At 42.5% G+C, this 15724-nt stretch overlaps 1 protein-coding gene across 1 annotated transcript in view; it reads left to right on the top strand.

Moving 5' to 3' along the window:
- WWC1 (WW and C2 domain containing 1) overlaps positions 1 to 15724 on the top strand; it is a 53718-nt gene that overhangs the window by 34896 nt on the left and 3098 nt on the right. The window contains exons 12-21 of the mRNA XM_014947736.1: positions 1101 to 1639; positions 5833 to 5941; positions 7720 to 7800; positions 8665 to 8751; positions 9507 to 9699; positions 10870 to 11022; positions 11619 to 11719; positions 12615 to 12762; positions 13465 to 13629; positions 15336 to 15428. Coding sequence (XP_014803222.1) covers positions 1101 to 1639; positions 5833 to 5941; positions 7720 to 7800; positions 8665 to 8751; positions 9507 to 9699; positions 10870 to 11022; positions 11619 to 11719; positions 12615 to 12762; positions 13465 to 13629; positions 15336 to 15428 — 1669 coding nt within the window. The remainder of the gene's footprint in view (positions 1 to 1100; positions 1640 to 5832; positions 5942 to 7719; positions 7801 to 8664; positions 8752 to 9506; positions 9700 to 10869; positions 11023 to 11618; positions 11720 to 12614; positions 12763 to 13464; positions 13630 to 15335; positions 15429 to 15724) is intronic.

Here is a 15724-nt window from a genome sequence, read left to right as displayed (position 1 = left end):
TACAGAAGACATTTTGTGCCAAAAGTATACTAAATTCTGCATACTTGCCTTTTTTGTGTAAGGTCATGGGCATAATTATACGAATGCAGCTTCTAGCTTTTACCCCATAAATAATAAATAAGGGATTATTAGGCTTATTAACATCCTCACTGTTATTCAGTGGGGCAACTTAAGCCACTTATACATATGCAGAAATTTTTCAATAGCTAATCCATATCTGAAGTGAGGGTTAAGGGTCTTTAAACAGTCAGTAATGAGCAAGGTATTTAGTATCTGGAGCAGGAGTGTTGGTTTCAATGGAATTTCTAGGGATGGTATCCGTTGTAGTCAGTACTGGAGGATTTGTTTGGTCTTCTGAGCAGAAAGCAGTGTGCTGTGGTGCCTGGGCTTTCTCATCTGGACAGACTTCTATTCAGCACCTGCTTAAAATTAATTTTGCTGTCAGTTATGTTCTGAAACTAGATCTCTAGGGATAAATAATTTGTGTGAACTGCTTTCACAGCCCAGCCCCAGCTCTTCCCCTTGCTCTCCTGGCCTTGGATTCCATGTAGCAGTCTTTCATGTAGGTAAATGCTGCCAGTTTTCTGGTGACTGCTGGCTGTTGTGATCTCTGAGGGCCAGCTCCAGGCAGCTGTGATACTGCCTTTTGGCTGGGGGTTCAGGATTGAGGCAAATGGAAGAAAATTTCCATACAGACAGACAGTTGGTTGCAATAACTTCATCTTCTTGCGTGGGCCTTGTTGGTTTTTGTGGTCTGCTTTGGAAATTAACAGGAACTGTAGACAGATGTGGGAGGAGAATGTTGTCACTAATTTTGATTTGAAACTATTCATTAGAGTTGCTTTGGCTGAACAAGAATTTTTATGAGGTTGATGTGGTGAGTAGAAAAATGTGTATGAACTGTATTATGTTTATTGAAAAGTGACCCAACTTTTCTATTGGGTAGACAATGGGTCTGGATTGTTGTGAGGACTAATGCATATGGCCTGAGCTAACAAAATAAAATATACCATGTGGGCTTAGAGATTTGGTGACATTGCAGTGTTTCCCTGAGAAACCAGGAGTTACTGTATAATCGTTTTCTGACTTGTTTCCTTCAGTCTCTCCACCAGCATGCTTTCCCTCTCCTCGAGCAGCAGCCCTGGTTCTCTTGCATCTAGCAGAGGATCTCTTGCCACCTCCAGCCAGGACTCATCCACTTCAGCGAGTTTCACTGATCTCTACTACGAGCACCTGGAGCAGTTGGAGCAATTGGACTCGGACTATCAAAACAAGCTTGACTTGCTCATAGAAGGAGCCACAGGATTTAGACCGTCGGGCTGTATCACCACTATTCACGAAAACGAAGTAGCAAAAACTCACAAAGCAGATACCACCAGTCGCGTACAGGCTCTGAGATCATTGTCTGGTACTCCAAAATCCATGACATCACTGTCTCCAAGGTCATCTCTCTCTTCTCCATCTCCACCTTGCTCTCCACTGGTGATAGACCCACTCCTAACTGGTGATGCCTTTTCAAGCCATATGGATTTTGATGATGCAGAGATAAGTACAAATCTCTCAGAACTCACCCTAAACACTGGGAGTGGCAACGGTAGGCTGGAAGAGCCTAGAGCAGGAGATAAACATCTAGGTCAAGGTATGGTAACAAACTTTATTTGCATGCACATGCATGCATTTATTTTTAATGTTGTTTATAAAGCACTGAGAATCAAGTATTTGAAAAGCTGTCAGTCATCTTGATATCTTCGTGTTGAAAAGTGTATTCAACTGTGTGTTCTGCCTTGCTTGGGAGAAAGGGGGGGTATTTTAATTTGTACACAAAAAATACTGCTGATCTGATGAGTCTTACAGAAGATTGTATCTAGGTGTGTTTTTAGTGAGCTTATATGCATGTGTACACAAATTACAGGGATTTAATGTGCAAATATAAATGGTTGTGGTGGGATGACTGATTTAATTTGGCACTTAACTATTCAGAACGTTGTCTAGTGTTTTGGATCTGAAATTGGGAAGCATGTAATGCCATATTAACACAAACTTTTTGGCCAAGCTTTTGAAGAAAACTGGAAAGGCATTTAGTTTAACAGTTAACAAATTATTATAAAAATTCTTCCCCACCACCTCAGCATACACTACATCTTGCTCTGGTTCTCAGTAAATCAGTGGCAATGAATTTATTAACTTCAGCTGAGCAGACATGTCAAGGCTGTGCTTGAATTTCTGCTGTTTTGAGGGGGATGGTCTCTTAGCAACAAAAACGTGTTTAGATTGTGAGCACGATAAAATAAGACATTTAGAGATGGTGGATGTTCTCATACATGCATATGGCATATTGGTGGGTGGGAAGGGTTCATCTTTTTTTAGAGCAATGGTTGGGCTGAAGAGGATGGAAAGTGCTAAGCAGCAGTCAGGGCACTCGTGCTGGGGCCTGCCTGAAGCCCTTGCTACTGTAGTTGGGTTAAATCCAACGGAGATGAGTGAAATGACTGGATTTGTAACTGCAGTGAAGAAGAGCTTTAAAGGCAGTATAAACTTGCAAGCTCTGGTCGTATGACCCAGCAGTGCCGCTTGTTTCTGGTTTTCATGGGGTTATAGAGCAGCCTGCGTGAATAAAGGGAACTAGCACCATGTTATCACTGCCCTCTGCATTAGGAAGGCTGATACTATTTAAAATACGATAAAAGACATGCATGCAGTTCTTCCCCTTTGAGGTACCATTTTCCTACAAGCAAAAGGTGTTATGCATTTGAGTAGGAAACAGTAATTATTCTTATTAGAACTGGGTGCTGATTAGTTTTAACCTTTTTAGCTCTTCAAGATTTGTAAGGGCTGTTAAAGTGAAAGCTCAGGTGTTAAGCAGATTAAGTGATTATTGCTGTTAGCCAGTCAGCAGACAAAATAATCGCCCTAAGTAGTTTATTTCAGGGCGATAAGAGATGAGATTTTACTCCTCAGGCATTTTGGGGGAGTTCAGTGTAACTCCCGAAACGCTGTGGCTGGATCTGGGGTGGTCGGTACTTGGCCTCATGGGCAAAGCATGCTCACGTGTTCCTGTAAGTAGAGCTGAATAGTATATATCTGAGGGATTTTCTTTTTGTTTCTGTAAGAACAGAACCCCTGCTACATTTGAAGCTAAACTGAGGTTTCCTCTCTCACCTGAGTGATGCGGGTGAAACTAATAGGAAAACTTGGAATCTGGCAGAGTCTGGGATTCTCTGAGCAGATGGTGTGGGTGTGAGGGGACAGTGCGTGACATGGTTCTTCAGGGCCTTGTCGTGGTGTGTCCAAGAGAGCCTATGGAAGGGGAAATGGCAGGACCTGAAAAGCAAACTTTATATTCTTGATACAAGTGGAAAAAGGGTGAAAAAACACAAGAAGTGCTATCTGCCTGCTTGGAAATATAGAAGAGAGTTGAGTTATTTCTCAGCTCTTCCAGAAACTCTTTTTAGCATGATACCTCTTTAGAGAGTTAAAACAGAAAATCTGAATTTTGTATTAATTAGCCACATGAAAAAGTTACAGGTTCAGTGTGTGTATAAGACTCACAGGGCTGAGCTTCCAAGTCCATTGCAAAAAAAGTAAGGAAAAGTATGGCTGCATGATGAATCCTTTTCAGGGAACCTGGTCATCTTTATTTGGGCTCACACTTTAGCCTTCTGCTTTACAAAGAGACACCCACTTCACTGTTGGGTCTTGTGCACCCTTTGGCCGCAAGGTGCTTGTGTGAAGTGGTCAAAAATGAAGACTTTCTGGGTTAAAATGACTAAATGAAGGAGAAAAAGAGGCTGAGCCTGCTGGAATCTTACCTGTGGTGTCCTTCCTGGTGAGGGAGCCTCCTGCGGAGGGGTTCTCGGAGCAGTGCCTAAAACTTGAGCTAGAAAGCCAGCCAGTAGGGAGCAAATTATTTTCATATTAAAACCATTGGATGAGGAGTACAAAGCAGCACTGAGAAGAGACATAGCTTTGACCCTGCCCACATACCTCCTGCATAGCCCAGGGTAAGCAGCGTGCTGCAGGGAGCCAGGCCCTCGCACAGGGCAGGAGGGAGGAGGGATTAAACTGTGAATGCCAGTTTTAAATGGATCCATTTGTTTCAGTGAATGACTGATGCATTGTGTTACGGTTGCTAACTTTTATTCATGTGGTTTGGCCTATGGGCAAAAGGTCTGGACATTTATTTCTGTCCTACAGTTCCATGGGAATACCAAGATGAAAAATACCATTCGGTGGTGTTGTCAAAAAATACATGGATAAGTGGGCCCAAATTGCACACGTGCACCTGATATATTGGTGTTACCTGCAGCACCCTCTACTGTTGGTTGTAGAACAAGTCCTTAAATTATTCCTTAACCCTAGCTTGATCTTGCACAATTTTTGTGCCAGTGTTTTTTCAAAGCTGTTTTTAATTCTTAAAGTGGCTTTTGTGAGACTGCAAAAAACCCAAAAAAATAACCCCACAACCAAACCCCAACCAAACTTGCTTTGTAATAAAGAAAATACGGATGGAAACCATATATTGGTTTGGTGGCATGTGCTTTCCTAAGGCTACAGGAAAGAGGAACCACTTCTGAAGGATGAAAGTCCCTTGGAGAGGAGTGTGTTGCTGCACTTCTGCTCTCAATGTGACACCATGGCACCTCCTCACCCTCAGAGCAGGCACCCCAAAGAGAGGGAAGGCCAGGAGCTGGCTGCATCCCAGCCCTTGTTAGCCACCTTGGCAGACAGAGTTCTCCAGACTCTCAGCTGAAGCATATCTCTGCAGAATTGTCATAGCTCAAGGGAGAAGGTTCAGAATTTGCAGAAGTTTCTAGGGCATATCCTTCCTTGTTTTGTAGCACAAGAAATCTAAGTAAGATATCATCTCTGTGCGAAACTCCTTGCTTCAACTTCCTTGGTTTCTCCTCCCTATCTCCTTTTCCCTGCATTTCTGCATGTGGCTGCTGCTTTAAATGCTATAATCTCTCTTGCTCTCCATGTTTATCTAGTTAACCTGGTCTGTCTGGACTGATCTTCTCTCCTGTGTACACCAACCTTTTGGGTTTAGGGGTAGGCAGGTGGTGGTTTTTTGTTGTTCCCTCTCCTTGAAGCTAAACTTGGTATAAGCTCTCCAGTTAGGACATACCCTTAAGCATAATCCATACTTGGCCAGAGCTTTGCCACTGGGGTTCACCCTGCTGCTGCTCTTTGGGTAGCTAGGACCAGAAGGCCTACTGCCTGCCTAAGGGTGACTTCCAGTAGGAACTGTTTTATTGGTTCATATTTATAACTTCACTAGAATTCAGAAGTTGTGGTGCTTCTGCTTGTTGCCCATCTTGTGACAAATGCCCCTCTGCCTTTCCAGTCCTTGAAAGCCTCTCCTTGCATTGCTTGCGAGGGTGGGCACCCATGGAGGTGCTGGGGGTTGTAACACACACAGCACAACTGGTGTGTAACCTCAGCCTGCGGGTACACTACAGCAGCGTCCGAGTATTAAATGGGCATTGACTGCCATGAAGCACTGCTTTCACAGAATCACCATGGTTGGAAGGGACCTCTGAGATCATTGAGTCCACCTCCACCACATGAGCTGCTCCTCTGGTTGTCCAGGGGCTTTTTGTTTTCCAGGGCAGTTGGGCATGTTCCCAAAGCACTAACTTCACGGTGTGAAGACACAAGGACAGCAAGTACTTGTGTCCTCTCTGTCTTCAGAAATGTGCCATTGCTTAACAATACTTGGGTGGGGGAAAAAATGCAATTCAGGGGGAGGATAAGAAAAAAAGCTGCTCCTGATCCAGACACTTTGTTTTCATTAACACTTGTTTTTGATTTTCCTCTGTGCTTCTCCGATAGGTATAAATACAGCTGGAGGGACGGCACTGAAGGTGGCGTGTGTGTCAGCTGCAGTGTCCGATGAATCTGTTGCTGGAGATAGCGGGGTATATGAGGCGTCTGTACAAAGGTAGACATCAGATCTCCCTCTAGGAAGAAGCCAATGACAGCTTTGCACACAGGAGTCAGCTGGAATAATGCTGCTTATGATTTCTTTTTGTAATTTGGTGGCTAAAGTTCTCAGATTTCTTAATTCTTCTGGAAAAACCTGAGAGCAGGCTGAATTTGATTATCAAAGTGACCCACGCTTCCCATATTAGAAGTAGCTGAAAGCAAGCTCATGGAGAACTGTTTGAACAGCTGGTCTGATTGTGAAGGTGCCGGTAAGCTGTGATTGCTGCCTTGACGGGGGTGGCGGAGCCATCTGGCAGGTATAAAGTTCCCCTCCTGTCAGTCAGCCGTTCTGGTGGCAATGGCAGCCCTCAGTCAGCCTGAGAGGACTTTGGGATGTTAAAGGCAGGCAGCAGAAGCACCTTGAGCTGCTTTGAGGATGTGTACACACTGAGATGCAGCTCCTGAGTGCTTGGATCCAGGATGTGATTTCCACAGGGCTTCTCCCCTCAAGCATGGCTTATGGCTGGAGCCGGGCGTCACGGCTCTTGCTGGGCTTCTGCACCTCCCTTACACGCTAAAGCTATCTGGGGTGGTTTGACAAAAAGTTCACTGGAAGGGACTGATCTTATTGATACCTGGTTTGGCTGCATCTAACATGGGTTTTCCTATGTTTTTATTGGCGTTGAGATAAATTATAGGGTCATTTGTTGAAAGACATGACTGTGGAGGTGAAAAATTGTTTATCTCATATTCTCCCCATTCATTCATTCATTCATTCATTCATTATCTTCATTAATTCTCTAGATAGATGAGTAATTTTTTATGTTTACAAGTCCTTTTGACAAGAATGTGTAATGCTTCTGTAAAGTAGACCTTCTAGGCCCAAGCCAAGCAGTCAGACAGTTGGGTTCTTATGGTCCCTGTGTCCCCTCAAGGGGAGAGGGGAGGAGGGTAATGGGTGACAATTACAGAAGGCATCCCATGCACAGTCACACCTTTGATGTTACTTAGAGTTCTTTGGGTTGTTGAGTTACCAACCTTCGTAATGACTACAGGATGGTTTTGATGCCTGTAATAAATGGTGAGGGTAGGATGAGCGATATGTTTGTCCTCTGTAGCTGAAATGTAATGAAACACAAGAGAGTGCTAAGTAATATGGAAAGTACTTAGAAGAGAAGAATGCTAATCCTGTTTTAATGTGCTACAGCATAGCCTCTGAGTCAGTTAGACAATGCATGTAGTTTTGGGGACTTTCAGTGCATAAAGCTTTGGAGGAGGAGTACATTGGGAGGAAAATGATGCAGGTAGCTCGTTCAAGGAAGACCAGTCAGTGTAATCTGTCACTTTTAATGTGCTTAGGGAAGTTTGATTTCTTAAAGAAACAAAGGAATGACTTAAGTCTAATCAAACTTGAGAATTTTTGCTGTCATGATGCAGAACAGGATTGCAGTTGTTAAGTCTTATTTCTGTGGCTGGGCAGTCAGCTGTCTCTACTAAAATCCAGTCAAGGGAACCCTTTAAAAATCCCCCACTGCCTTATTTTTGCACAGTCTTTTGTGTGGCTTTTTTGGCAGCGAAGAGGAAAGGCATATGACTTTCTGCTGATAAGCACTGTAATACATACCTCTAAGGATGATTGCACTTACTTCTTAAATGGGCTTTCTTTTAGCTGCTCATTTTACAAAATCCATATACCCAACCCCTGAATGGAAGGGAAAAGATCTTGTATCACCTAAATGCTAGCACTTCAATAAGAGGGAAATCAAGTCCTTAATTGTCTTTGATTTCTTTCAGACCGTGTGTGTCAGAAGTGATGGTGTTTGACAGTGATGATACAGAAGCAGTTGGGACAGCTAAAGTGCAAATTGCCATGAGGTAAGCGCTACACATTTTTATTGGATTTTCTTTCAAATGGAAAAAAATATATAAGGGATTTAAAAGATAGTGCTGTTTTCTTATCCCGTTTGTCCTGGCCTACTGGTATTAACTAATGCCCTCTTTGTAGTGTAATTGAGAATTGTACTTGACTCTAGGAGGTTCTTGGCCCAGTTATCCTCTGTCATGTCAGTGGATATCAGCTGGTGACAGTGTGGTATGAGGGTGCAAACCAGCAATGGGAGTGCTGGGCTGGAGAGAGCCTTTTCCTGGCTTGTTGTCTCCATCAGTGTGCAGCTTGTGGAGGAAAAACTGCTGGGAGGAAATGGCAATCGTAATCTTGGCCGTGGCTGAATCCCACAAGTAGTGGGTAAGGGACAGAGCCATCTTCCTTAAATGACTTAATGGAAGATTATTTATGATTTGAGGAAAAATAAGTGGTGCAAAAACTCTCTTGTCATCGCCATCAATGGTAAAATAATGGTTACCCATAACATCCTCACTGTTGTACTTCAGGTATTTCTACTTGTAACTTTTTTATATTACAGTCATTATATAAAGTCTTTCAAAAGGTTTTCATTATAATACAGCAATTTAACTAGGCCCCAGGAAAAGCTACATGTGTCTAAATTTCTAAGTTCTGGACTGTTGTAAATTCTGGATGTTCTGGTAGCAAAATTTCACGTAATATGAAACTGGTTTTGTTTTAAACTATAGGCAAGCCATGGTCCCAATATGGTTTTGTCTTGTTTGTAGATTTTTAATGTTGTTTGTTTGTGTTGATGAAACAAGTGGAATACTCATTTATGGAGTCCAAGGCAGACTTCTCTAATAATGACGCTTTTTTGTGTCTTTCCAATTCAGGTATGATGACAAAAATAAACAATTTGCGATACTGGTCATCCAGCTGAGTAATGTTCCAGCACTGCTGTTAGAACAAGATCAAAAAGTGTAAGTGGGTGAAATAAACAATCTTGAAGTATTTGTATGAGTTTCCAGTGGGAATTAAACAGATGTTGGGTTTTGGTTTTTTCACACTTTCTTAAATACTTCTACACTTTGTTACACATAGCAACATTTATGAACTAATAAGGCCACAGACTGAAATAAGATTATTTTTTTTCCTCAAAGTTCTGTTATTTGCTAGGAAAAGACTTGCCTGGAGTCAGCACAAGCCAGATTGATTCTTAACTGTGGCAGTGCCCAGAGCAACTGCATCGCGTGGAGAGGGGGTGTGTGTTGTGCTGCAGAACTGAGCCTCGGACACCTATATAGGTGCATGTGTGGGGAAACGTACAGCTTCTGCTAGACTCATTCTAGGCATGAGTTTTTTTTAAATTCAGCTGTGTGCTGAGTAAGCTGACAAAAATCTGATTCATTTTTGTGTAGCTGTTTCTACCCACAAAGGCTCTGTTACAGCGTGACAAGTTGCACAGACAAAAACAAGCATGTTAAACACAATCCCATGCTGTTCTGTTACAAGATTCAGAAGGATGAAGTCTACAGCAACTCATGCCACTTCATGTCTCTGAAGTTGTGATGAGATGTTCCTTTTTTCTCAGTTGACTGATATTCCAAAGAATAGGATAGGACAGTCATGTCCGCAGTGCTTAGGGTGAATTTCACTTACAGATTTATGGAGCTGTTGCAGTGGAGGGAGCTACAAATCTGCACAGTAGCACTGACTGCAATGCTTTTATCAATAGGAACATCCGCGTGGCTGTCCTGCCCTGCTCAGAAAGCACAACCTGCTTGTTTCGCACAAGACCAGTGGAAGCTTCAGACAATCTTGTGTACAATGAAGTATTTTGGGTTTCTATCTCTTACCCGGCTTTACGCCAGAAGACTTTGAGAGTCGATGTTTGCACTGTAGATAAGTCTCACCTTGAAGAATGTTTGGTTAGTATTAATCTCTATTTTAATACCTTGGTGTTTGTTTCCTCTTTTGAATTAGATGAAATTTGAAATTTTAAACTTTGAAGTACGGCAATTTCTGTGAGAGTTTTCTTGATAATCCTTAGCTATAGGATGTCTCCCAGGTAGTGTTCTTTGCAGTAACAATTTTGATCAGGAAAAGAATATCTACTAGATAAATAGAACCAGAACTACTGGTAACTTTGTCAAGCTACTGGATTTCCCTTGTCTTACAATTTAATGTGAAACTCTACCTATTTTTCTTCCCTTTGGAAACATGTGTTGTAATGTAATTGGGAATGGACTTCTTACAGGAATTTGGAAACCTGTAGAATATATAAGATTTCTAAAGTTGGTGGTTTTTTTTTAAATTGCTGTTAATTTACACTATTAAAATCCATATAAGTATCATTTTTTGAGCGCTAGTATTGCCATAGCCAGCCGCCTCCTACTGTTAGAAGAGCTTTTTTGTTGTTCAGTATTACCTGAGCAAGTTGATTTAATAGAACCATTTCTGGAGTATTGTTCTCCAGAACATGCACATATGGTCATACGGTACCTGAGCTCCAGGTGGGAGCACGCTGACTTGCAGATGTGCTCACATGCAGCCTGGCCGGACTGGGCTGGTGCCATGGAGTCCACTCAGACATGGATCAAATAAATTGCAAATGGGTTTTACTTTGGTTTTGAATATGTCAGATTGTGTACTAAATGAAAGGCAGTGAAAAATGACAAGGCAGATAAAGAGGAATGGAATATACAAAGCTAAAGCATCTCAGTCTTAGGCAATGATTTTTGTCAGCTTTGCAGATTTCTTGAAAGGGAGGCTTCATCTCCTGTTCCTTTCTCTTTTTCTTTGAAGCTCTGGCTGTAATTTATCGTGCGTGGAGTAGCACTGTTTGTACTTCTGGGTTCATGTACACAGGAGCTGTAGTGAAGCACTTGCTACTTGGATTGGAAGTCCTACACATTGTTAAAAATAATAAACATAAAGCATTACGAGTGCTGTTGAAATGGGGATAAACAGGGCAATTTTTCCTTTTGTCAAAATTGGCAAAGTCAAGTAGTCCTGGGTTTTTGCTCTAATTTCTTCTTACTGATGTGGTAGTGGTTCATTCTAGTATTACACTAAAACTGTGTTTTTGCTCTCAATAGGGTGGAGCACAAATTAGCCTTGCTGAAATATCTAGATCCGGAGAGAAATCAACCCGTTGGTATAACCTCCTTAGTTACAAGTATCTGCAGAAGCAAAACAGGAAAAGTAAACAAGGAAACATTCACTCTGAAGTACCCTGCACTGAAAAAACAGTAAGAACAAGTGCTGAAGTAAAACAAATCTTTTTCTAAACAGTCCTAGTGAGAGGGTTTCTGTGGCTGAAGGACTGTTACAATAGATGAGAAGTGAAGGCTGGTGTCTTTATATTTAGAACTTGAAAATGTCATTCAGTGCAGCAAGATGATTAACATGTCAATTACAGATATGCCCCTGTCCTGAGCTAAATACTGAAATCTGCTCCTCCTGAAGCTGGGGGATGTGGTATGTGGTCTGGTGCGAGTGATGTGTGAGCTCTTGCCTTTCTTCCCACTAGACAGTTCACCTTGTGCCATGACTTTGCTGAATGAGTCAAGATATGGACTTATGTCTGCACGTGCATGGCATGCGATACGCCCAGCCTATACCTGCACATGTGCAAATGCTAACATAACTGGGGGACCAGGTGTGCTCACACAGGCTTGACTGATAACTCTGTGTGCAATGGGCTGCTTGAACAACGCGGGTGTAGAGGCAACTACTCTCTTCTGCCACCAGAGGAAGCTGGTTGGGGCTGGTGGGACCAGAAAGGCTGGGCGCTTTGCGGTATTTGAGAGTCTTGTCTTCACAAGAAGCCTCTTGATCTCCCCAGGACTCTGTCTCAGCGCTCTTGGAGCAGACAGCTGTTGAACTGGAAGCTGTGGAGAAGAAACTGGAGGAAAGCAGAAGCACTTTAACTGGTGGAGAGAGCTGGTAGGTAGCATCCCACCGTCTTAGCAGTGTGGGATGATCAGAGCATTTGGGGATTCATGTGCAGAAAAAAAACTGGGTGATACAGAGCTGTGGGAAGCTGCTTATGTCTGTTTTGATGAAAAATACCACTTCTTCTGTCAGTTGTCCTTGGGAAGTGAGAACAAAGATGTTAAATGTTAAAAATAGTCAATAGCACTATGATAATTTTGTTATTTGTACAACGTTCTATGGGCGTCCATGATGGATGGCTTTGCTTGAATATTAATTTTTGGCTGTTGTTTACATGGTTCCAGTTCAGATTCTATTAATGAAGCCCAACATTTGAAATAAAAAGCGAGGCTGAGCAATGGGTTTGATGGAGAAGCCTGCTGTGAGTTCAAAGGAGCTGAAAAGGATGTTAAAACAATGCTTCAGTTTTGTCCAGCATCACTTTTTAAACTACGATTAATGGCATTGTGAAAGCTCCCCTTAAAACATACTTGCCATAAGCTCACACCATGTGGCTGAACTCTCAGCTTGCTTCTTTTGAAGGAAGATTGGCATGAAGTTTGTGGGTGTAATCACAGAATCACGATGGGTTGGAAGGGACCTCTGAAGATCATCTAGTCCAATGCCCCTGCCAAAACAGGTCCACCTAGAGCAGGTCGCACAGGAACATATCCAGGCAGGTTTTGAATGTCTCCAGAGTTGCCTCCTGGTGCAGCTTTGCTCCAATTTCGATTATTCCCTTACAAGCCTGTGTTTGTGTAATCTCAGTGGCTACAGGACCTGCTGGGTACCACCAGCTGCTTTGGGGATGTGTTTCTGTCCAGCAGCTTACGGGAGGTGACTCCTGCTGCAGCACCAGAGTACTGTGCACAGTAAGCCAGTTCAATAACAAAGCTGTTCCCAACAGGCAAGACGAAGATGTTCCTGATCAGGAAGAACAGGATGAGATCAGTGAAAATGAAGCAGAGGAGGAGGAAGAATTCTGTGCTGGAAAATCGCTGTGGGAAACAGAAGAAAGTCTGAATTCCCAGCTGCACATGGAAATTGCAGTGAAGGTAAAGTTGAGGGCCTTTGGAACAGGATAAGCTAAGCTTCCCATTGCTCAGCTGACTGGTTGCTATTGAGCTGAGCATGGCTACAGCAGTTACTTGAAAGTTCAGCATTGATGTTTAAATGTTTATCTATCTGAAAGCTTTTTAATAACTCTACATGACCACTTTATCCCACAGTTAATATAGCATCATTTTATGCCTCCTTTTTGCTGCTCGTGAAAACTGTTTTCATGAACATGACAGTGGCTTTGACCTTGTTTAATTCTGAGTGTAGCTGCAGCCTAACAAAGGCGTGCTGTACGCGTGCTCTCTGTGTGTACACACAGTGATTTGGATCTTTGCTGTGGATGCACAACAAGGAAGGGAAAGGTCTTTAAAATCATACCTCTGCTCTGTGTGAGATTGGCGGGTCACATGGATGCACTGGATCAATGGGCAAAGCTTGTTGGAATCAATTGTGTTGTACAGCAATCAATAGATGGTGAGCCCTTAGGGAGTGATACAGTTAATGTAGCAGCCACTGAGTTCAAAGAGTGACGTGTCAGGACACCCTGCATGAAAAGGGCTAAAGAGTATCTGGTTTTGAATGCGATGCCTCTGGGAGTGAAAGCGGAGATGTATCACAGGTGGCTGTCAGACAGCCCCGGGTATGTGTCACCGGTGAGATGGCAAGTTGGCATTTACACTGCAGCCTCTGTCTTTCAGGTGGATAAAGAGACAAACACCGAGAGCCTCGCACAGTCTTCTACCGTGGTTCGTCCTAAGGACAAAAGAGCAGCAAATCCACCCCAAAGTCAGTTTGTCAGAGGTAGCACTATCATCCGCTCAAAAACGTTTTCACCAGGACCACAAAGTCAGTACGTGTGTCGGGTAAGGAAAATGCAATCCTGAGGTTATAAATGCTGTTTTTCATTAATGAATGCAGGATAACAACATTCACTTAGTCTGAATTTTTCAGAGACCTGACACTGCTTTCTTCTCTCCCCCTTTGACTTCAAAAATTGCTCCCTCCTAGGCAGTATCTTTCCTTGGAACTAGAAGCATTAAGCACAGATTTATAAAATGTATATGTGCAGATCTGTTGGGGATACATGCAGCACGTTGGGATGCCCAGGCTAACCTGGAGGGGCTGCTGTAAGAGAGTGATGACTAAGCTGCATATCAAACCCTTTCCTGCTGCTCTAAGACTATTCTGTGCTAACTTGAACTGAGTTAGCTGTGTCCACCTGACTTTAGATGACGTGAACACAAAAGCTTGATAGAAATGGGAAGGATGTCACCAAAAAAAAAAAAAAGTGGAATCTTGAAAATCTCCAGTGTGCTTTGTGTGAAGGTAACTGAACAGGCCGTGTGCTGGGTCAGGATGTCACTTCCACTGCTTTGAAATGGTTGTTCACAATTATATCCTGGATTGAGGGTCAGCCTAAACTATAAATAACTCGTCTTTTTAAATTGAATTGGCAAACAAACAGGCACTGCCTTTTATTGTGCATGACCTGTCTTAAGTGGGCATGCTCTTAATACAGCTGAGCCAAATTTGATGTGCAGGTTTTCTCTGATTCAGAATCAGATGCTTCCATAGAAACAAACCTTATTTAATTTGCAGGAGTGGCCTGTGCTTGGGTGACAGAGATACTTTGTGCCTGCACATGCAGATTCCCCACACTTGTTCCCCCCACCCCCAACTTTGAGAAGGAATATGAGAAGGGAATTAAACCCTAAGAGCTGAGCTCTTTTAAGGGTCTAGAGACAATCACAAAAGAAGGCAGGCTGTGTGTGTGTAACGTGACAACTCAACAAAGGTGAAAAACCCAGGGGGATACTACCTCTTGTAGTAAACCTACCTCTTGTACCACTAGCTTAAAATACAGGTAACTGGAGAATAGAGAAATCACTAATGAAGTAGTCCCATATTTTACAGATGCTAGAAAAGAGTAATTATTTTTTTTCTTTTCATTACTTAGAGCTTTTTTTTTTTAGGCTTTTTTGCCCAGCCTAGGTACTTGCACAGGAGAATGGCAGTGGGGCAGAGTCCCATATTATACCCGAACCACTAGCTTAAAATACAGGTAACTGGAGAATAGAGAAATCACTAATGAAGTAGTCCCATATTTTACAGATGCTAGAAAAGAGTAATTATTTTTTTTCTTTTCATTACTTAGAGCTTTTTTTTTTTAGGCTTTTTTGCCCAGCCTAGGTACTTGCACAGGAGAATGGCAGTGGGGCAGAGTCCCATATTATACCCTAACTTACTGTCTCTCTTTCCATGCGGTCCGTCCCCGAAAAGGGACAGAGTTGAAAGGTTGTGGCAGGATCTGGCTCTGCCAAACGGATTGCATGTTGTGCACTCAGATTTGGGTAACAGCTGCCCACTGTGGCCTTTCCCAAAACTTCATAGTTCTGCTTACATCACTGCTTATAATCACTTACAGAACCCTCTGATTTTGCTAATAATGCATGTATGCACTGTTTGTATTTGCTTCATGAAAAAATCACTTACAGAACCCTCTGATTTTGCTAACAATGCATATATGCACTGTATGTATTTGCTTCATGTATGTGGTTTTCATTTTCAGCTGAATCGCAGCGATAGCGACAGTTCAACGCTCTCCAAAAAGCCCCCCTTTGTTCGAAACGCAATGGAGAGACGAAGTGTCAGAGTGAAACGGGTAAAAACATCACCACTTGTTTTTTTTCTCTAGCATGGGCACTTGCAAAAAATGGAAAACTGTTTTAAAGGAAGAATTTGCAAACATAAATCAGTTGCCACGTGCTTTCATTCACAAGCTTTTCTTTGTGTGTGAGAAGTCTGTCAAGGCCAATTTTCTTTGATACACCAGAATATTACAGGAATGTTTAAGTCGGAACTCGTTTAGAACAATCAATTGAGGAAGATGGTATTTTCCGCCTTGTCAGAGCTGAAGTAGCACAAACAGTTTCGCTGTATTTATTGTTGTAAGTACTT

This window comes from Calidris pugnax, unplaced genomic scaffold (genome assembly GCF_001431845.1).
Source record: "Calidris pugnax isolate Ruff unplaced genomic scaffold, ASM143184v1 scaffold27, whole genome shotgun sequence".
In the NCBI taxonomy this organism is placed as follows: Eukaryota; Metazoa; Chordata; class Aves; order Charadriiformes; family Scolopacidae; genus Calidris; species Calidris pugnax.
The sequence above is the reverse complement of the archived record's forward strand: the minus strand, read 5'-3'. Positions and strand labels throughout refer to the sequence as shown.